The 23,823-nt window shown below is 46.7% G+C and overlaps 1 protein-coding gene across 1 annotated transcript in view; it reads right to left on the reverse strand.

Annotated features, from left to right (window-relative positions):
- Positions 1-1,489: 1,489 nt before the first annotated feature.
- LOC119385877 (E3 SUMO-protein ligase RanBP2-like) overlaps positions 1,490-23,823 on the reverse strand; it is a 113,761-nt gene continuing 91,427 nt past the window's right edge. Inside the window, 9 exon segments of the mRNA XM_049414142.1 lie at positions 1,490-1,846; positions 6,176-6,427; positions 6,707-6,915; positions 9,770-9,848; positions 13,224-13,399; positions 17,010-17,216; positions 18,159-18,461; positions 19,457-19,603; positions 20,678-20,891. Coding sequence (XP_049270099.1) covers positions 1,778-1,846; positions 6,176-6,427; positions 6,707-6,915; positions 9,770-9,848; positions 13,224-13,399; positions 17,010-17,216; positions 18,159-18,461; positions 19,457-19,603; positions 20,678-20,891 — 1,656 coding nt within the window. The 3' untranslated portion in view covers positions 1,490-1,777.

A 23,823-nucleotide genomic window follows, 5' to 3' on the forward strand; every position in this document is an offset into this window, starting at 1 on the left:
CCTATACAGGCTTCATGTCGGGAAGGAACCACATTAGCATATGCAATATAGCCTGGTAGAAGGGTAAAATAAGCACCAAGTGTCGCACAACGCGAATTCTGTAACCAGGCGTCACACAATGCGAATTGCGCAACGAGTAGGTTGTGAAATGCTTCCAACCCATTACAAAGATCTCTGCCATAATTCTTCGTCGTCATCAGGCACAGAATCAACAAAGTGCGCATAATGCCTTACATGCGTTTAGCAGGTACCACGGATCTCCGTAAAATGACGAAAAATGGCACAATGCCTACTGCCCTACTTCTCAAAAATTAGAATCATTTAGAGCGTAGTGGGTTCCTCGCAAGTGCACTTGGATTGGTTGCCGAGGAAGCCCATGAGCGCATGATCCATTTCCTCGGGGTCTCAGTAAAGTTCTTCCCCCCCCCGTCAACCTATGTTATACAGCATGACGGGAGAGGGAAATAGCGAGCGGGCGTCACCCAATGCAAACTACATAACTGGTGGGCCGTTTAAAGCTTCCAACCCATTACAAAGGGCTGAGCCATAATTCTTCATCGTCATCAGTCGTCGCGTCAACAAAGTGCACATAATGCCTTACAGACGTGTAGCTGGTGCCTCGCTTCTCCGCAGAATGAAGAATAATAGCTTAGTAGGTGCTTCCCAACTTCACAAAAATTGTGATTTACGGTGTAGTGGGTACCTTTCTAGTCTACTTGTATTGTAGCCCCAAGAGAGCTTACAACGGGATTTAGAAACGCCGCTCTTCCAGCTTTCGCTGTGACTGTGCTGCGGTTTAAGCGCAGGCCTGGCGTTTTTTCGCTCAACATTAAAACCATTTTCCAAGGTAAGAGTGGAAAAAAGAAATCTCGCAGCAGGACACATACGCTATCATACAAAGCTATGACCAAAACAAAATATACACTAGAACATTAAAAATGGCCATAGTCTGTGTGCGGTGTACTAGTACAGTTACTTTGCAAAATGCCTAAACTAGCTTGTGCTGGCTATCTGCCCTTGTAACCAAGCAATAAAATGATTGCATGGTTACAAGGGCTGGTCCAGGCCTTTCAATCGCGGGATTCCAAATAAAGTTATTTCACTCACTCATTTTTGTACTCAACTGAATAGCTGCTGAATCAGTAATTATACAGTACAGCCTCGACCCTCATACAGAATCACTCTGTACATTGGCTTGGGTGAGTGGCAGTGTGGAAGTATCGTAAGGACTTGTACGCAGAGAAGACTCTTCAGTACCTGTTAACGCGAGCCACACACACCTGCCAGCACTTGTAGTGATTTTGACACTTGAACCTGTAGAGCCACTTCGTGCTACTTTCGTGCCCGTGTGCACTAGTATTAGTACTTTGCTGCATCATTTCAAGATGATGCTCATGGCAGACACACATGCTAACGTGAACTTTACTAGGCTCGCGGCGCCTCAATGCACAACATTGCAATTGCCCATTCACTTAACGCAAGCACAATGTACCGTGAAAAACAAGCAGGTTTTATTTTGGCATCTGCAATACAATGATCCTGCTCACATTTCCTTATTTACATTTACATTTTTAACAACTGCACTTGAAACACTTTGCATAAAAGAATTGCCCTAAAATGCTGATTCTTGCTGCCATGCGAACTGTGCATTTGTCGTCAGAATGACACAGCTTGCGTTGTATACCACCATTGAAATGTGTAACCAACATGTCCGTCAATCAAACATAAATTAGAATAAGATGAAAAGAATGGCAGCATCGGCTTCTTGTAGACCATCTCACTTTGGATGACTGGGAGGCTCATCGATGGTTTCGACAATTGAGCTGTTGACTGCCAGGTCCTTGGCCTGGAAAAGAAAGTTTAAGAAATTCGTTTTCTTAGCCGTATGCAAGGCAGATATTGTGTACTGTGGACGTTGTGTGTGCGGACTAGACATAATATTCCCGTATCGTTATAAATCAAAAGTCTTGCTAAGATATACAGTGGAACTTCGATTATACGACTTTCAGGGGACTGCGCAAAATCGTCGTATAATCCGGGCGTCGTATAATCGAAAAACTGAGAATATAGGCAGTGACGGTCATTGTTGCCCCACAACAGCGGGCACATAATGCCTAAGAAAGTCCGCGGCACAAACCTACGCTGCTCCGAGGAACGTAGATTAAATTAATTGAAAAAATGACAACCACGCATTTTATCGGAGGCGTGAACGAACCTTTATTTCTCACCTTTTAAAAAAATCTGTGATTTTCTTCTGAGAGTTTGCCCAGCCACGACGCATCAGCTTTCTTTCGATAGCTGCAACATCTGGCAGCAAGTCGCCGATCTCGTCGCGTGCGCAAGCAAACCGCCGAATGTGGTCGACGTAGCACAACACGTCCGCGTAAGTCGGAACAGACGTGCTAGCCTCTGCAGCGTCGTCCATCTCTTCCTCGTCGGAAGTTCCCGCAGTGTCGGGACGCACAGTTTCGATAATGTCATCCAGCGACACTTCACTGCACACTGCAACGTCGTCGTCAGCACCAACATAGTCCGTGAAAGATCCAGGCTGCCGAACTTTGGTTCGTCGTCAACAGGCACTGCAGCTTCACTGGTAGAACAAGCACCACTTCTATTAAAGCCGCAGTGCCTGAAGGAGTTGGCGATGGTTTCTGGCGTGACTGCGTCCCATGCACAAGCAATGTAGTGCATTGCATCAAGCACAGAAAGCTTCTTATCTAACTGCTTGCGTTCCATGCCCGCCAGCCGACGCTGCACCAGAAACTTCCGATATTTCTGTTTCATGCACTTGATGACGCCAGCGTCAAGTGGCTGCAGCTGGCTAGTGCAATTGGGGGGCGGAAATACAACTTTCACATTTTTCAAATGCGACATATCTGATGGATGGCATGGCGCATTGTCAAGCAGAAGAATCTTTCTGTTCTTAGCCCCCATTTTGGAGTCCAGCTGCTGCAGATATGTAGAAAACATAGCAGCCGTCATCCAGGCTTTCCGGTTGAACATGTACTGGCACGGCAGCCTTTTCAAATTCTTGAAGCATCGCGGCTTCACAAACTTGCCGATCGCGAGGGCAGGAAGCTTTTCAGAGCCGTCTTCATTAGCGCAAAGCAATACGGTAAGACGATCTTTGCTTCGCTTACCCCCGTGACAGCTCTCTCCTTTGAATGCCAATGTCTGTTCTGGCTGCATATTATAAAATAATCCAGTTTCATTCGCGTTGAACACGTCGGACAGCTTGTATTCCCGTATCAATTCCAGCAGCAATGCAGTCCACTTTTCTACAGTGTCGGAGCTGACTGACGCGTTCTCTCCACAGCAGCGGCTGTACACAACTCCACTGCGTTTTTTAAAGCGATCCAATCAGCCATTGGAGGCTTTAAAGTCGTCAATGCCGCAGCGCAATGCAACTGTCTCAGCCTTCTCCTTCAAAATTGCGCCATCCACGGCAATTCCTGAACTGCGGGCCTGACGCAACCACTCAATGAGGGTCTTCTCCATGGCAGCATATTTGCCATCTTTCGCGGCCTTCCTGTTCAGGCCGAACTTTGCCGCATTTAGTAGGATGCTGTCCTTCTTCGCGAGGATCGTTTTCAGCGACGACTCGGGAATGTTCAGGTCACGGGCAATGCTGGCCTTTGTTGCTCCGTTCCGCTTCTCCGCCTCCTCGATTATGCGAAGCTTTTCTCCGAGCGTCAGCGGTTTTCGGTTCCGCGACATTGCGAGACGCAGCACTCACAACCAAGAATTCGAAAGCTTCCTCGCACACCAATGTCCGAACACAGAAAATTTTGCACGTGGACACAGCAGCTGCGGCGCAGCACAACCAACCGATGAGGCAAACACGTGAAGGAATGGCTGAATGGCAGCACGGCAGTAGGCCTATTCGATTTGCAAGCTTCGACCAATCGCGAGCGGCTAAAACGCCCCAGCCCTCTGGTAGCTAGACAGCGGCAAGTTCCGGTTCCCGCGGCTGTCGCAAACGTTGGCTCAACAATCGCCGTTCAACACGTCCGGTATAACCGTAGAGTTAATATACTGACTCTAGAGGAAAAGCTGGGCCGCGAGACCTATAACCACAAGAACGCTGACATCTTGGAACGTTGTCATTCTTGCCATCACATATCAATCCTAAAGAAGCATCTGCACAATTAAAAACTTGCGGATATTGTTTTGTGTTTATTTTGAATACTTCTACGAAAGAATACGACGGCTATTTATGCAATTTACTGCGTGCGGAAAGGAGCGTTTGCAGGCTGGTTAACTAGATGGCACCACCATATCAACACTCGCGAGTACGCGAGTGTGCGCTTGCGGCCGATTGCGCCGGTTTGCACGTCGTGTTAAAGCCCCTGAAACTTCGTTCGCGACGTGTATCTCGTAGTTGTCATAGTGTCCCATTGTGTGTGTTTTCTGTCGCCGCATACCACTCGACTTCATGTGACAGCCCTTTTTTCTTTCGAACTAGAAACTTCAGTGCATCAGTGCAAACCAGGACGGACGGCAAAGAAGAGATGAGTCAAGTCCTGAAAGTTATGTACGAACTAGTCGCAACCGATTTTTCTAATACTTTTTAACGGTGATAAAGCTTCGTGGGCCGTGTAACTTTAGTTTCGATTGAAGCTTTCGGGAGACACATTCGCCGCTGCATGCTGCAATCGACATTTTTCTGCTTTACGGCTCTCTGCGCTGAAGTACGGCAGCAATGAGCTGAAAAAGAATGTGGATACAGGTGTCTCGCCATTGCAAGTCGAATCAGCACGTGACCACGGCCTACAGACTTTGCTTCGAGCTGCGAATCTGTCGAGTGACCTTTGTGCCAGCGAACGGAGAAACTTTGGTAGGGAGTGCCTAGTAAAAACCATGCACAAACAGGTGGAAATTTTAACTGTTATCATCCGGACCACCTGCACAGACAACCGTACACTAACACACGGCTTCACGCATCAAAACACAGCTGATGTTCTCTGAACAGCGCGTAGCTGGCTTAGGTTGGTAGATTAAAACTGATTACTACCGTCAAATGTAGCGAGCGTCTCAGGGTCTGGCAACGCTGGCAACGATAGTTTTGTTCCATCATGGCGGAACCCATGCAGTTATAGGTTTCAATGCATGGGCCATATGGGGAGCTTTTCCTCTAGAGTCAGTATATTAACTGTATGGGTATAACGACACGAAATCTAGTGAAAGTTATCGCATACTAGAAAGCGAGCTCGAAATTATCTGCCATGTTATCTGCTCACAACGGTCACTACAAAACCACCCAAAAGAAGAGAGAGAGAAAAAAAAAGGCGACAACGGAAGTGCGCAGTGCAATGCGACAAAACGATTGCGCTCCGGCTGGCTCTGGCCAACGTTGGCTCTGGCTAGCTATGGCCGACTGCATGTCGAAAAATTGAAGAGGCCCTGTGGTGGCAGCGCGGATACGAACTCGGTTCCTCGGTTTCCCGACTTTTTTCGCCCGGCCGCAGTTTGTTTGCGTGCCAGCCCGCGTCATCGTAGGTCTTTTTTTTTCTCGGACTGTCCAGCAAAGCGTCGTACGAGGCGGGGCCGGCAAAAATTGCGTCGTACAATTGAGGTTTTTAATACATTATTTCTATGGGGGTTTTGCCGGGACCAAGCCAATTCGTCGTAAAACGCGGGTCGTCGCAGGACCGGGGGACGTATAATCGAAGTTCCATTGTACTTTCGATTGTTACTATATACTACACTAGAAAAATGTATCGTTTTGTACCACCTACAGAGTTACAAGCGTGTAGCATGGTTTTAAACTTAAAAAAAAAAAGAAAAAAAAAAAAGAAGAGGTCAGGTGGTATGTACACCCTTGAAGTGTGGCTTTGTGGCAGTGCAGATTTCCTCTAATAGGCAATTTCACGACATAGCAAACGTACGCTGCATTGAAACCACATTTTTAGGTGCGTTACATGAAGTACGTCTATTCATTCGTTTCAAATGCTGTAATATTCATTTGAATATCAAAGTGCTCGAATATTTGTACAAGCCGACTAATAAGTTCATTTTTTTTTCTCTAAAGCAGCACTGTGAAATGTACAGCATTTAAGCTGAATTCATTCCTCTAAGTGGCATTACAAGGTGACAAAGAAGAACAATGAGAAAAGGTTGAACACTAGCGGGAACTGTTATGCCCATCATGACCTTGAACTCGCAGCAAACCCACCTCAGTGAAGATTCGGTTGAATTCTGCGATGGCCTGTGGGGAGCTGAAGGTGGCCTGGAAGTGGCGACGAACATTGGGTTCAATCGACATGTCCACAGCAGACCAGAAGGCATGGAGGCGCTCTGTGCGTAGGCACGTTTGCACTGCCACAATGGTGTCGCACAGCAGTGACCCATCATCAGCGGTGACCCGGATGCGTGCCCCGAAGCACGAGTCGTCATACACCATCTTCAGGTTGCCCATCCCAAGGGGCTGGGCACAAACAGTAAATAAGCAAGGCTCAAAAGAGAGAAATGTTCAGGCTGGAGATCAATTGGTGTAAAAATGTTGAGTGATGACCCACAGTAAATTCTTTCCAGCACCAATAAAGTTCAACTACTGCAGACAGTTCACGAGATAGCTTAGCTTTGCACGACAAAAAGTTGCTGCGGCGTCGTAAGTTGCAATGTCTCCCTGCCCTGCCAAATTCCTTCAAGTACCGCACCTACAAATTTATGGGTGAAACTTCGCTGTATAGGCAAGACAACTCACCACGTAAGTATTTCCACCTGGTTTCTGCACAGCCAGAGTGATCCTCTTTTCAAACATGATATCTTCCCCGTGCTCATCATCATCGTCATCATCCTCATATTCGTCGTCGTCGTCATCATCATCCTCTTCATCTATATCTTCCTCCTCCTCTTTCCTTGTTCTGTCTTCAACTTGCTCTCGCTCCAAGTCACCATTTCTTTCAGAGCCAGCTGTGCAAACAGTAACAGAGCAGAGTGAAGCCACATGAAACACTGCTTCAAGAACAGCAAAACTTAAATGATACAATCCTTTGTGCCAAGCCAAGTCTCTTGACCACTTAATTCCCATCCCATAGGGTCATGTGTGTTATCTTGTGTTCTATACATTTCCCTTCCAGGCTGTTATGCACAAACAGTCATGGTACCAGTTGTGTCGGACCATCTTTAAAAGGACTCACATGCACGAATATTAGTCTGAACTGCTTATACTAAAAAAATTACAAAAACATTACCTACCACCTGACATCACGGTCACTGTTGAAGCTGAATTCATTAACAAAGTAAACAGGTTACGGTCACTGGGTATACACGTCCAAGCCAATGTGAAAGCAACATACACCCTGATGCTACTGAAAAAGCAAATTAATCAGGTAGTCCGTACGATGGGAAGGCAAACCAACCACCACCACTGCCTAAAGGAAGCTGACATCACTTGCATCATACACGCCTTAATCAAACCACATCATTTACCATGCGCCTTACTGCCAGCCCATCCAAAAACAAACTGAATAGTTAGACATCCTCATATGCACAGCAGTGAAAATGCTGACAGGCCTCGCTATCTATGCTTCAACAGCCAGCCTATTACAGCTTGGAGTACGAAACACCGTGACCGAATTAATCGAAGCCCAGAAAGTCAATCAGATCAATGACTACAGCATACATAGACTGGTAAGCATGGCTTCAGGCATTTAGGATACCCAACGTTAGCACCAGCAATCAGAAACATCACTGATCACTTTGCACTCACAGTGCACGTGCAAAGGCACTGCACTGACCACATGGCAACAACCACCACACTTTCTATATGGATGCCGCAGGCAATCCCAAACCCAAGGCAAAAGACATAGTGGTGACCAACTGGAGGGGCGATGCTGTGTTATCGGGAACAATACACGCCAACAATTGCATGGAAGCCGATGAGTGTGCCATAGCCCTTACCGTCAGCGCTCAACCCCCCCGATAAGCTAACAAATATCACAAACTCCCAGCAGGCATGTCCAAACTATGCACAAAGCCGTATCTCCTTGAGTGCACAAAAAATCTTCCACCGAAAACAAGACATCCCACTAGTCCACCTTGTTTGAACACCTGGGCATGCGTCTCTCAGTAGAAATGAGTGTGTTAATGAGACAGCCCGAGGCCTCACCCTCCAGGTACCAGCAGAAGGCCAGCACAACCAAGACAAGGTGGAAATGATACCACTCACATACACACACATACTACTACAGCACTACAGACTATCTGTAGGGCCTTTCCTCCACCACACGTGAAACTAACCCATGCAGATGCTGCTGCTTGAGGCCAGCTACAAACTAATACGTTCCTCAACCTTGCACTCCGCCACTTTTTACCAAACACAATACCCTGACCGATGCCCTTTCTGCGGAGAATACCCAAGCTTGTAACATTTCACATGAGGATACCCCAAACCAGCCGGGCATCCCCGAATACCCAACCACTATCCCTCCCAGTGGGAAGCCACTCTTTCCAGCACAGCCCTGGACGACCAGTAAAGACGGAGTGACTGGGCCACCCGGACAGCAGCAGCAAACGGGACGCTGAACTGAGGGTTCTACCCTATGGGATTTCACAAGCAAAGAGCAGCAAAGTTTTATACTACTACAGTAGAATATCGGTGATACGAAATTCAACGGGGAGCGAAAATATTCGTACTAGTATCACCCGAAATTTTGTATCACCAAAAAACTAGCAAAATCCATTTTCAAGCCAGGATACACGCACACAGCATTTATTTCCGTTGAGATAACTCATGTATGTCTTTATGGGAAACATGCAAACGGACCAATAAGGGACGGAGAAGCTGGCTGCCACAAACACACGCGTCAAAGCTTCGCGTGACGCCAAATGAAAACCAAGTGCCAAAGTCTGCTCCATCATAGTCACAAACGAAGAACGACAGGTACGCCGAAGGTTCTCGTGCCTTTTTATGACTTTATTGGCTTTAATCTAAGGCTGCATTAGCCGCGTACCTTCGGAGCGCATAGTTGCTATCGATGACCGCGTCGATAGCGAGTGCACTTTCGTGCACGGCAGTTGCGGCAAACGGTACTTCTGTTTTCAATCCATGTGCGCAACCAGCGCACAAGCCCTCAAAACTATGTCGTTCGTTGTTATCTGTGATTGCATCGGCCGTGGTTTTGTCCGCAGCATCCGCAACGCTGTTCGTCCACAGCGGTTGTGGCAAGTGATAACCACAGTTCTGAATGTGTGTGCGCTGGCCGTGTGCATACTTCTGAAGCACGCTTCTCAAGGCCATCACTAGATGGTTTCGGTACCAAAGTTCGTAACACCCGCCGTGGCACAGAAAAAGAGTTCAGAACATCCTAATTTTGGCCCTTTGGACACAACAAAATTTGACCGGGGCATTTTACAAATTCGTATCAGCCGGGTTCATATCACCGAGATCCTACTGTACTACTACTACTACTACTAAGGATGACACAACCTCACTGATCTTGTGTCAAACAAAGAAACGAGCCCTCAAAACTCCCCCCTGCTACAAAGATGTTATCCACCGAACTGTACCGGGGACGAACTGTTACTCTGGAGGTTTCAAAAGAAAATGACAACACTGCTGAAACGCCTAACACAAGAGTACTTCAAAGGGTTTTACAGCAATAAAAGAGGCGGAATGAGGACGTTGCGTCTAATGGGGAGTACTTTCAAGGCGACCACAGTGATGTACCTGATAGTTCATTAAATGAACATTTTTGTTTAAAACCTACTAACAGTGCCATTTTGAATGCTTTAAAACAAAATGAAGAAACGAAAAAGTTCTTACCAGGTTGGCTTCCCCTTTCCACAACAGCTAGCCTGCACTCTTCAAACACTTTGGCAAACTTGTTCATAGCTTCTGCATTCTATAGAGGCAGCATCAGGAACAGCAAGAAAGAAGCATGAAGCATAAGGTAATTGTCGCTTCAAATAATGCGATATGCATAGCGTGTTATATAACAACATGCTTATCTTTTATTCAAGGTTTCCCCCACGAGTTAGCTCACTGCATGAGTGTACAGGCATAGCCACTACTAGAGGGAACACGGGGGTGCCCTTTTACAGAGGCTGTGCCTGTACTTCTTAAAGTCTCAATATGCACACAAACAAACAAACAAACAAACAAACAAACAAACAAAAAGAGCAGGGCTAGCAAGGAGTCACCATTTGCAAGCGTCATCACACAAATATGAAGACTAGGGGTATGCGAATATTCTAAATCTCAAATAAACCATGTTTGCTATTTGATTTGCATCAGAATCTACTATTTGAAGTTCTCGAACTTCTGGAAAACAAATATAATGTTTCATTCACTAAAAATCAAATCACAGTGCTTCTAAATGATATTTTAAAACGATAGCGTGCTCCCACATTGATGATCACATGAAAAAAAAAGCCAAGCACAATGCACTCTTATGGAAAGTGAAATTTACTATGCTAGCTGTTCCTTTCCTTGAGTGACCCAGTTCTGCTGTCTGTAAAATCACTTCTGAATACGCCTTGATTGTGTGCCGCTTCAAGGGCCACTTGGAGCTCCGTGTACCCTGACGGGCTCGGTCTACAATTCGGCCTCTGCATTATCTCTTTATAACACAACTCCGATACACTTTGTAGCACTCTTCTATAATACCACCCTAGTGAAAGGAAATGCTTTCATCAGGGGTGCAACAGGCGAAATAGGATTTGGAGCAATTTTTGGAGCAGCAAAATGTTGCTTTTGGAGCACAAAAATCCAAATTTGGAGCAGGTTACTAAAAAAACCTGAATTTTTTAGCACGAAATCCCAAATTTGGAGCAGTATAACTAGCAGAAGGCTTACTTTTAGAAAAGAAAATAAAAATATGTACAAACCATTTAACATCAGCTAACTCGTGCACATGAACACTGCTATTTCAATAAAAGCAGTGTGTTGAGCCACCCCACAGTGCGAACAATGCCTAGGTCCACATTAGCATTTGCAGGGCCTGTCAAAATAATTCGACAGGCACTGCAAATGCTAATGTGGACCTGCGAACCTGGCAACCTCGAAATTCGGGAGATTCGTAAAGCAGGAGCAAGTGGGGGTGGCGAAAAAAGAAAACTGGCGTACTTTTGTCTATTGTTTCTCAAGGCTGCACAAATGCCATACACAGCAGCTCCAAATGATTGCCAATAATATTTTAGATGTCAGCGATCATACTAGTACTCGTAATTACACGGCGTTCTAAATCTCAGTGCACTTTTCTGGAGGACACCAGTGTACTGCGGCAAAAGTGGCTTAAAAGGTGTTCTGCACGCAACAGAACAAGCATCAAGAAATTTGAGAACCGTTGTCCTTTTTTATTGCGATAGCGATTATATGGACACTCTGGACGGGTTTTGCCGTTATGTCCCGCATAAAGTACAAATTGATAACATCCTCTCATGCATAGTATGTTCTACCGCGGGTAAAAGCGCGCAAGTGCGGGCAGCAAACGCGGCTCAAGCAGAGATCAAACGAGCCAGCCCATCTCCGTCGCTCAGAGGACGCATAATACCACTCCACTTGGGAGACCTGCCATCGAAGCAGAGAGCAAACGCCCCACCCGTCTTGAACGAGCATGAAAAGACACGAGGGGGGAGGGAGCTGTCGCTCGAGCAGCAACTCTGAACTTTGATTCCAAGGGTGCGGTCACGATCGCTGGCGTGCACGCTATCTTGGCAGCCATCAGCGGGCGGCTCGTATATCCTGCTACGTGCTGCACTCTCAATGCGAAGACACTGTGTAGAAAGAGCATCTTTCCCTGGAGCGGCCGTATTATTGCGAATTATATGGACAGTCGGCGGGTTTTTGCCGTCGCAGTCATATCTCGCGTAAAGTCCAAATTGATAAGATCCCCCTGCGCACCGCATGTTCTACCGCGGGTAAAAGCGCTCGAGCGGGGGCGACGAACGCGGCCGAAGCAGAGAGCAAACAAGCCGGCCCATTTCCGTCGCTCGGAGTGCGCATGCGACAACATTACCCTGCTCAAGAGGCCTGACGTTGAAGCAGACAGGGAATGCCGCACCCATCTTGAATGAGCATGAAAAGACGGCGGCGGGGGGGGGGGGGGGGGGGGGGGGGGGCTCGAGCAGCAACTTTGGACTTTGATACTAAGGGCACGGTTGCAATCGCTGGCGTGTGCGCTATCTCAGGAGCCATCAGCTGGCAGCTCGTATACCTCTTGAACGTGGAGTGACTACGCGGAAAGAGCATCTCTCCCTGGAGCGGCCGTATTCTCTTACACCAGTGTTCTGTAGTTACGCGAGATTGGATACAAAAGAGTTAGCTGCCAGCCTCACTTCGTATAACACTACAATTAGTTGCTATCGCATTCATTGCTTTGTCCTTGCGGTGAAACTGTGACTTTATTCTTTTCTTTCGCGGGGGGGGTTAGGGTCTGTGCGTCTGTATTGGATGATGATGCCGACACTGCGGATGACCAACGCGGCTCTATTCCGCGCTAAAATTTACGCAACTGAGAAAATTTTAAAGCTGGTCAGGCATTTTGGTGCAATTTTAACAAATTTTAAGGTTTTGGCTCAGCTTGGTGCAAAAATAAGGAATTGTATCAAATTGGAGCCATTGGCGCCGCTGCTGCACCCCCATTTCATGTTCCCAACTTATAAGAATATGCTCAGGGATCCTCTACAACATTTTTCTGTAATTTTGCTTGGAAGCATACATTCAAGAAATATTTGATTCACACTCAAACTTTAATATTTGAATTCGATTCGCACCAAAAGTTTTGCTATTCACACAGCTCTAACGAGGAACAATCATCAAGCGAAGAGCAAAATTCAGTGCTTCATTACTAAAACCATTCTGTGGAGGCTTCATTCTCACTTCCAGATTCATGGACATGCTCCCAGTTGTGCCAAAGGCCAGTAAGAACAAGAACTACATTTACTTGACAAACTTTGGATTACTGAAAGTAACCAGAGATGCTGGACTGCCATGGCTGGTAGTTCGCAGTTCCAAGGATCATACTGGATGCGCAACACTTGACATAGATGAATAACACACTCATCCATGTCTAGTGCTGCACATCCAATACGTTTACTCCAAGGGTCATGTTTCCAGCTGGAAAACTACCGTATTTACTCGCGTGATGATCGTATTCCTGAATTTAAGCATTTGATGTACTGTATATAAGGCTTGTCAGTAAACTTGCTAAGTCATCAGTGTCACAAAATAAAAAGTCAAGTGGCTTATTAAGCTTATAAAGCACAAAATTACGGACCTTGAAGCGGACGGCAAAGGCTTCTGGAGATGTCTTTCCTTCGGAGAAGTCCAATGCTTTCCATGTAAGCGAATTGGAAGAGGTGGACAGTGGGGACAATTTCGTGAACTCTGTGATGGAGTGGTTGCAGGCAACCTTGTGCACCTGGTCTCTCCTCATGACCACACGGAAACAACCTGAAACCAAGAAAACAAGATGTACCAGTGTGACAGCAGAATGGGCCAATTACTAATGTTAAACATCTACAAGTGCCAAATCTAACATTTGCTCTTGAATACTGACTACAGCAGGTTACCCAACATTTCAACTGCATTGCAGGTTTGGGGTATTTTGACGACATGAACACACAGACAAAGAACTGTTGGAGCAGGCTCGACCATAATGCAACGAGCAAACAACTGCGTTTATCTTAATTACACTTGAAATAGACTTGGTTTTTCTCTTTCTTTTTTTCTGGAGGAGAGGGGACATCAACAAACCAAATAAAAAACCTCGAACAACTGCAACAGGCAACCCCTGCTCGTACCCACTGGTTTGAGTAGAAAAGCAAGATTTTAGTGGTTTTCAGTATTTCCTGGGTCAATCAAAAAATAGCAAGTATAAACATAATGGTGACTACATACACTTTTATGTGGTTAGGAAACTGTAAAACTACATGCAAGCCTCTATGACAGAACACCATGCATTTTTACTTTAATATAACGAACTGTGTTTGTCCTCTATTTCAATACAACGAATTTTACTGCTACAGCAGAGGAAGACCAAGGCTATAAATTGAAACTTCTGGTGGTGTCTGTTATCATATGGTTGACTTGTATGCACTTATGGTGAGCGCAATATTCAAATCGTGTGCCACGCGACAGAGAGCGGAAACAGAAGCAGAGCAGTGTGTTTTCTGGCAGTGGCTGAGAGGGAGAGCATGTGACTGATGTGTTGCATGTGGAAATCCTGATGCACTATATTGCGCACTACTGTATCATATTAGAGTAGTTTTGTAATCACCACACATGCTGTGCGTTGGCACATGATTTGGTACTTTTTCTTATTGCTACATTTCAAGTAACAAGCATGAGCAGCTGCAGAGGCGGTAGCAGTTAACGCAATGAGCTCTCAGCTATTCTGGGAGAAATTTCTGCCAAGATAATCGAGAGCTCTTAATCCCTTCAGGAAACGACGGTGACATCCTGTCACCTCCTTGCGGGCGACATCCGTTCAGGAAATGCATGCCACTGACAAGGCTGGTACCTTGCGAGTGATCTCAATCAGCGAGGGAAAAAGAGAGAGAAATGTCACTGCTTTTTTAGGGACACTGCAGAGCTCACTCTCTGATCCTGAGCTTGAAAGAAGCTATTTTGGGCTCTGCGAATCGAATAATTTCCTAGCAAAAGTAATCTGAACTAACAGGCACACTTCCCACAATTGAAAATTTTTTTGGTAAGGGCACAGCTGCAACAAGCCTTGAGCAACTGACCAATATTTTTTGGAGCGGCTTGCAGCTACCAGCTCTGTACTGCTGTCAGCTCTATAAAATGTGTATGCTCAGTGATGAAACCAACACACAACTTTTTTTACAGCGAAAGCTGTTATGAGATCATTTCACCGGCCGTTTTTGGCGCCGTAGTTGTCCGCCGCCGCCGCTGCCGGTGTCCGTAACCAGTATCGCTCGAAATAAGAAAAAAAAAAAAAAAAAAAACGAAATAAGAAAAAAAACTCCAGGATGGAACGAGGTTCGAACCTGGGCCCTCTGCGTGGGAGCCCAGTATTCAACCTCTGAGCCATGCCGGTGCTTGAAACTGCTTTGCAAAAAGGTCCTATACAGGCTTCATGTCGGGAAGGAACCACACTAGCATATGAAATATAGCGTGGTTGAATAGTAAAATAAACACCAAGCGTCGCACAACGCGAATTCTGTAACCAGGCGTCACACAATGCGAATTGCGCAACGAGTAGGTTGTTGAATGCTTCCAACCCATTACATAGGGCTCTGCCATAATTCTTCATTGTCATCAGGCACAGCATCAACAAAGTGCGCATAATGCCTTACATGCGTTTAGCAGGTACCAATGCTCTCCGTAGAATGACGAAAAATGGCACAGTGCCTGCTGCCCTACTTCTCAAAAATTACAATGATTTATAGCGTAGTGGGTTCCTCGCAAGTGCACTTGTATGGGTTGCCAAGGAAGCTCATAAGCGCATGATCCATTTCCTCGGGGTCTCAGTGAAGTTCTTCCCCCCCCCCCCCCCCCACCCCGTCTCTCTCCCACGTCAACGTATGGTATACAGCATGACGGGAGAAGGAAATAGCGACCGGGCGTCACCCAATGCAAATTACATAACTGGTGGGCCGTTTAAAGCTTCCAACCCATTACAAAGGGCTGAGCCATAATTCTTCATCGTCATCAGTCGTCGCGTCAACAAAGTGCACATAATGCCTTACAGACGTGTAGCTGGTGCCTCGCTTCTCCGCAGAATGACGAATAATGGCTTAGTAGGTGCTTCCCAACTTCAGAAAAATTGTGATTTATGGCGTAGTGGGTACCTTTCTAGTGTACTTGTATTGTCGCCCCAAGAGAGCTTAAAACGGGCTCTAGAAACGCCGCTCTTCCAGCTTTCGCTGTGACTGTGCTGCGGTTTCAGCGCAGGCCTGGCGTTTTTTTTTATTGAATGCTTAGTGGCAACGAAATTTGCATTGCCTTTAACAAATCTTACTCGATTCTTACAAAAAAAAAAAAAAAAAAGCGGCTACTATAAAAGGAGGTGCCAAATTTTTTTTTTTTTAGATCTGGGGTTTAACGTCCCAAAACCACGATATGATTATGAGAGACGCAGTAGTGGAGGGCTCCAGAAATTTCGACCACCTAGGGTTCCTTTAACGTGCACCTAAAGCTAAGAACATGGGCGTCAAACATTTTCACCTCCATCGAAAATGCAGCCGCCGCAGCCGGGATTCGATCCCGCGACCTTCGGGTCAGCAATCGAGCGCCATAATCACTAGACCACCGTGGCGGTGCAGGTGCCGAAATTCAGATTGTCGCCTTGCTTTCATGCAATTTTGGAGCACAGATTTTTTTTGTTTTTGATGTGCGATGGTTTCCAATGTTTCATATTTATCGGAATGAGTGGAGAGCAAGTGCTCCAGTTTGGTGAACATGATAGCATCAGCGTTGCACCACTATGGGCAACACCCATGGTTTCAATGACAAGCTGTGGCAGCTTGTCATGTTATATTGAGGTTTAACTGTAATGAAATTTCACAGTTCTGGTAAATTAGAATTCAAATTTTTATTATATACATTCCCACCAATGTGACACTTTCTTACAAATGCAAAAAATCTTGTTAGAGGAGCAGTTTCTAATATCTGGGGTTTTAAGTGTGAAAACTTCGATATGATTATGAGGCACACCGTAGCGGAGGGCTCTGGAAATTTCGACCATCTGGTGTTTTTTAACGTGCACTGTCGTAGCACGGTACATGGGCCTCTAGCATTTCGCCTCCATCAAAATGCAACCGCCGCGGCCAGGGTCGAACCCGCAACCTTCAGGTCAGCAGCCGAGCCCCGTAACCACTGTACTACCGATGTGGACAGAGGAGCAGTTTATATAGAATGCCTTATATAGCTCAATGTAATAAAAACTTGTTTAGCAAAGAATGTAACTGGAGCCAACATTTCGAAAAGTGGACTTGTCAAGGCTGCCTTGATGAAAACAAGTCTACTTATCAAAACGGTGGCTCCAGTGAACAAGCCCTGTTCAATTGATTTTCACCGATGTAAGGAAGGCTCTTACAGGGTCGGGTCTTGTGCTTGAGAATCTTGATGTCGCCTATGGCTCGCTCCTTCCACTGCTTGAGCTGGCTGTCAAACACAAACAACTTAGCCCGGTGACAAAACAGCTGTTCTTCATCTTCTTCACCAGTGCGCAGCTCCACCAAGTCTGGTAAAGGCACCACAGGCTCAAAGTGGATGTCGACGCTAGGGGCTACCTCGTCTGCACCTGCAGCCGTGAAGAAGACCCATCAGACTGACACACCTTTACGATGCAATCAAGTCTCACTCTGGCAAAAATGCAAGCAGAAAGCCTGCTTTGACTGAAGTTGCTGAACTTCAGGGATTTCGTTGAACAGGCCCCACATGTTTAGAGTTCACCTTGTAAGCACTGCATACAAATTTCTAGCACTTCACGGGCTACACTGACAGCTACTACACACAGTACCAACTTAAAAGAATTCAATGCATACTAAACCCACAAAACCATGGTGTAGCTGCCCTTCAGCTGTGCAAGAGAGCTGGGTCAGCTGTAGTCAACCCAAAAAACGTTTTTTGCTCTGCTAATGTAAATGCCATGCTCATTGGAAGAGAAAACTTAGTTGTTTCTATCGAGGATATCTTCTGCTCAGAACCAATATCAAGATCTCCTGTAATATTTGCCACAATGCTTATGTCTTCAACCTAAAACTAGCAACATTATATGGCAAAATTAACAGTCTTAAAGAAGCAAAGGCCCCTGATGTCACGGAAGTCAGTAAATGTGATTGGCTGGGGTGCCTGCAAATTTTGTAGTGGTTGGAAAGAGCAAAAGTTTATATCTAAGGCCTATTTGCAAATTTTAGGTTGTCACCAACTTCGTCACGAGTACAAACATGTTGGCAGCGACCTTCCCACGACTGCTTATCACGAGCCATTGTGTGGGCCGCAGTGCTCACATGACATTCCGAGCAAGCCCTAATGAGCTGTGCTAGCCACAATCCTCAGTTGTTTTCACTGCACAGGCCAGCTCAAGAAGGTGTCTTCATCATGCATGTCACCCTTCTCTTTTTATTTTAGAAACATGCAACCAGTTCAGCGTCATGTCAGTCATTAATTGGCTACAAACAGGAATTTTGCAAGTGCGTCAACTCAAAGTGCACATTGAACAGGCACATCCATATGGACTCACCATCGTCCTCAGCCTCAGACTTGCGCCTGGCCGTAGCTGACTGGAACAGCTTGGTGCCTGCTCCAGAGAAAAGGGACTGCCCACTCTTGGGAGACGGGCCTTGGAAGCCAAAACCTGTACCCGGCTGCTGTTTAGCCAAATCGGCAAAGGACAGCCCTGCAGCTGCTTTGCTGAAGAGCCCACCACCACTGTCTTCATCCTCCTGGCTGCCTGTGGTGCTGTCGGCTGCAGCTAGGTGGGGTGCATCCTTGGTTGATGCAGATTTTGTGGGGCCGGCAGGTCTTGAGGATGCTGCCAGTGCTTCTGCAAAAGGAAGTGGAACATTGGTGGCCACAGTTTATTGTGTGCTTATTATCTGTTCTTCATTGGTGGATACTATAAAAACTAGAATGTAGGCCAATTAAAAAAAAAAGAGAGAGACCGAGAAAAGTCACGACGAAATGTCAACCCCCGTCATATATACTGGCCATTGGCAGAAAAACTATGGCCGTATGCCAACTGTGGGCAACTGAAGTCAACCACCTCAATCACCAACACATGGCCATCCCCATCATCGTCGTCGCTTTATTTACTTCTGCCGTGGGGCGGCCCATGCCACGTTTTTGTTCTCTTGTAAACCTATTTGGGCTCCGAGCAGCTTCTTTTCTATCCTCCCGAGAAAATGAGCGGAGGCCAACGACACTTCACTGTAACGTTCAAGTTCACAAAGGCATGTGGAAATCTGGCAGCCCAGAGTGAGTTCAGAGTATCTGAGGGAAGCATTTGCTACTGGCAAATGCAGAAGGATCGCATCATGACATAAATAGCAATCAGAATAAAACGCCATTTCGGGGCCAGACCGCAGAGCATCCGGAGCTGGAGACGAGGACGAGTTCATTTTAATGAAGGGCTTTCAGATGGCACATGCCTTTGGACTTACCGAGGGCAAATTTCAATGGCTCTCATCATGGCTGTGACATTTTAAGAACAATGTTTGAGCACATTTTTCTTGGCCTTCTGGCATGTGGAACCAGTGTGTAAACACACATGTAGATAAGTGGCATTACTATGCAGCATTTGAAAACACATTTGTTTCACGGCAAGGGCACATTTTGATACTTTGGCCATTCGATGTACTCTTTTTTTCCCCCCAATTTTCGGTACTCCTGTGTCGGGGGTCGACCTATATTCTAGCCCGACCTATATTAGAGTGTTTATACCATATTAGCTACTTGAAGGACACTTTACATTTCATGTATGCTTTCTTTGAACCAGTTTGCACTGAAGAGCAAACTGCAACACACAAAACAATGACTTACTTTTCTTGCTCTCCCAGTCATCGCAGCCTCGGCATCCGGGGCAAGGTGTCTTTGTCTCATAAAGATAGAAGTTGTCAGGCAGCATCAGTTTCCTTGCCCGTGCTACATCAGCAGGATCAGCCCTGACCTCCAATAAAAACTGCACATCTGCGACAAAGAGGTAGTGAGCAATTACTACTAACATAAATTCACAGCCTTATTTCATGCTTGAAATGGTATGCAAGGTTATGAATTAAATGCAAAATACCATAGGCACTCACGTGTAGCCTGCAGTTGTCACTTTGGCATGAAAAGTGTGAAGCTTAAAAAGTGCCGCTCTCTGAACGAACGGACACAGCACATGCCGTTAAACAACGAACACGTAACCATTTATTAACAGCATTTACATAACGGCGAGCTCGCCAGCTGAATCTAACAAATAATTGAAGTAACATGCCAAATAACCCAATGTAATGCCAGTAAAAAGCACAGAGAACATAACACAACACACACAATCTACCGCAAATGGTGGCAACGCCGCATTCGTCGTTGCCACGTTCGCTGTTGCTGCGAATGCGGACTTGCCAATATTCGACTCACCAAGGGAGTCCATGAGACCGAGCTGCAGAATTGTCCCCACGGACCTCACTTGAGAGGCGACTGGCGACTTGCGCGCCAAGCCCTAAAAAAACAATTGCTGTTTCCCATGCACCTGGCCTCACCTCACCGACAGGGTGGTGCCACTGCGAGAGCAGCACCATGCCTCGCAGGTGGCGAAAATTATAACCACGCCAACCTGCCCAATTCGCGTGCGCCGTGAGGTGACGACGACTTTACAGAGGTTGATAGCACGCACCGAACCCCCCCCCCCCCCCCCCCCCAAAGGCAATACTGTAAGGAAGTCACGAGATGAGAATGGCAGCCTGAACACCGATTTTATGCAAAAGAAGACCAAGATTTGTGGACTCATTTAGTAAATAAAGGTGCGCTGAGGTACTATGCATTTGTTTATTGTTCTGCTGATACCCTCGGTAATTGAACATTCGGTTAATTCAAACATTTTTTTCCCGTCTCATGAAATCCAAGTTAACATTTTACGGTAATTTGATATCTCAATATGAAGATGGATTATTCAAACTGCACGCCTGGTCCTGGAAAAGCTGTGTGTACTTGAATAGGGGAAAAAAAATCAAATAAAATAGAGTTACTATCCGTAAAATCCAAGACTTATGGTCCACTCACCGTCATCATCCTCCTTGCTGTCCTTGGGCGCTGAAGAGTTGCCAAACAGTGAGCGCACCACCGTTTGTTTCGAGGAGCCAAAACGAGCGCCCAGAGAAAAACCACCGACTGGTGTTGTGGCGGAGGAAGGACTCATTCCTGCATTGTCTTCAAGCCGGAACGAGAAAGTGGAGGCACTCACTGGTGTCGATGGCTTTGCCATTGGCTGAGCGGTCTGTAAGAATAAAAAGAAAAGCATGATGTAGATAAATTATCAGAGGGAAGAAAAATGGGTGGATAACAAAGCTTCCCTATGGCAAATGTTCTTCCACCTTGCAGGCTTCTGCAGAACTGATTTGCTGTGTGACCTAAATGACTCTCCGACCTTGCACTGCCCCACTACAAGTGCGAGCGGTGAAGCCTGCCAAGCTGCAAGTTGAGCACTCCCTAAAGGACGGCGAGCACAACAGTTATGATCCACAGTGATAGAATGTATACAATGGCCGCTATGTAGAGCTCACTTGTAGAAATACACCTCGCACTGCAGTGTAGCTCCATCTAAAATTTTGAAAAGAGCGTTGCTTTCTCCAAAAGTAGAAGAAAGTTTACTGTATTTACTTGTGTAATTTGCATACATTTTAAGGGGGACGTGGATCCTACAGCTTTTAAATTTTTGATTCAATATGAACTAAACTTCATTGTCTAGGCCATTTTTTCATGTTGATTTCAAATCTGTAATTAGTTCTCAGTTGCTGCACAGGTTCCAGAAATATTGAGGTTTAAAAAAGTAATTAGTGCCGAGCCTGCTTCTTCCGGGGCTTTTTGGCAATTTTGCCACACTAACCCTAAAATGTAAGTGCATGGCCTCAATGCCCAGGTTGATGATGATGATTAGTGGGGCTTTGTGGCGCAAGGGCCATGGGTGGCCAAAGTCAATGTCCAGGTTGATCGAGCCCTTCACAGGGCCAAGATAGGGGTGAGTACCATATTTGCACGAATATAACGCGAGTTTTTTTCAAAAAATTTGCGAGTTAGATAGGCGCCTCGCGTTATATTCGGGTTCGTGACAAAAATAACACAAACATAGCGCGAAATTTTTTCGAGCTTTTTTTTTTTTGTTTAAAAATCTTCGTCCCTGTAGCGTGCGCCGCACGTTCCAGGGACTTGGCGGGTTCGTTGCCCCATATAGCACATTTTATTCCTACTTGCGCCTCCGGTGACCGCGCGCGGGAAGGCACCGTGTCGCCGACGCCTGCCTGGCGTCTCGGAACACCGCCGCTCAGTACGGAAACCTCATGCGTATCGCAGTCGACGCACGCGCCACTACGGTATGCTGCGGCGATCGCATTGTGCCGCTAGCGCTGCTAGCGCCATGGGAGCCACAGTGGCAACACGTGCATAACAATCATTTCGGAATAACTTCGCCTCCTTACGCCTCGCGCTCACTCGTCGCTGTGTTCGGAACGCACTTTCTTCCGCATTGCCTGTCATAATGAACAAGCGGAATCAATATACTGCCGCGTTTAAAAAACAGGCGATCCTGCTGGCCGAAGAGAGGGGAAATTCGAGTGCGGCGCGGCATCTCGGAGTGACGGAGTCAACCGTTCGAGGTTGGAGGAAGTGCCATGACCGCATCTTCCAAGCTGCACCGACTCGCAAGGTGTTCCGTGGGCCCAAGACCGGCCGTTTCCCGAAAATTGAAGAGGACCTAGCAGAATTCGTGCGCCAACGTCGCGGCCATTTTCTGCCTGTCAATGCCGAACTCGTGCAGATCAAGGCAAGGGAGCTTGCACGTGAGGCTGGCGTGCCCCGTGACACCTTTAAGGCCAGTCGCTCGTGGGTGCAGAAGTTCATGCGTCGTGCGGGATTCTCGCTTCGCCGAAGGACTTCGATTTGCCAGAAGCTTCCGGCGGAGTACGAAGAGAAGCTAATTGAGTTTCAGCGGTATGTAATTAAGATGAGGAGGGAGAAGCAGTACCCCGTAGGCCAGATCGGAAACGCGGATGAGACGCCAATCTTTTTGGACATTCCGGCTGGCTACGTGATCGACGAACACGGCACCAAGGAGGTACGCGTCCGCACAACGGGCAACGAGAAGACTCAGGTGACAGTGATGCTGGCGTGCACGGCGGACGGCCGCAAGCTGCCGCCTTTTCTCATATTTAAAAGAAAGACTCTCCCAAAGAAGGAGACATTCCCGCCCCGGATGTACGTCAGGTGCAACGAGAAGGGCTGGATGGACAGTACCATGATGAAAAAGTGGATCCGTGTTGTGTGGGAAAGACGTCCGGGTGCGCTCCTCAACACTCCAGCTATGCTTGTGCTAGACGCATTTAGAGGCTACTTGACCGATGAGGTCAAAGAAGCGCTCCGCAAGTCTAACACCGACCTTGTTGTCATTCCCGGAGGAATGACTTCGCAGCTCCAGCCACTGGATGTCTGCATAAACAAGCCCTTCAAGGATCTCGTACGACGGGAATACAGGCAGTGGCTGGAGGCTAGCAATCGCCAACTGACTCCATCGGGTCGCATGAAGCGAGCGTCAGTGAGCGAGGTCGCTCGATGGATTCATAATGCTTGGGAGGCCCTGCCGTCGGCAATAGTGTCACGGGCATTTCTGAAGTGCTGCCTCGCGAACAGCCTGGACGGCACGGACGACGACGCGGTTTTTGCCGACAGCGACAAAGACTCGAGCAGCGAGGAAGAGTAATCAGGCGAGCTAGTGGTTCTAGCATTTCCGACGGATGTAAATGTAAATAAAGCCCTGCGCGCGACCACTTTTTGACTGCTGTTTACAGTTGCATCACTTCGCGTTGTAATCGTAATAAACTTTTTTTTTTCGTCCAGGCCGATAGTACCTCCCTCGCGTTATATTCGCGGTCGCGTTATTTACGTGCAAATACGGTACAATAATGCTTGGGAGCACCGCGCTCGTGGCTGCTGCAGTGACGACATAATTTCAAAATTAACGACTTCAGTGCCGGCGACACCTTTTTCGGTACCTGCTGGCCTTTTAATAAAAAGCAATTCAATCCTGCCTGCATTTTATACACTTGCTGGGCAAGAAGTCGGAATTGCCAATCCTTGCCTAAGGGTCTCATTGGAGGGGTCGTAAATATTAGTGCAACGACATTATGCAACATGTTTTCAATGATTATGAAAGCTGA

Source organism: Rhipicephalus sanguineus, chromosome 3 (genome assembly GCF_013339695.2).
Source record: "Rhipicephalus sanguineus isolate Rsan-2018 chromosome 3, BIME_Rsan_1.4, whole genome shotgun sequence".
NCBI lineage: Eukaryota > Metazoa > Arthropoda > Arachnida > Ixodida > Ixodidae > Rhipicephalus > Rhipicephalus sanguineus.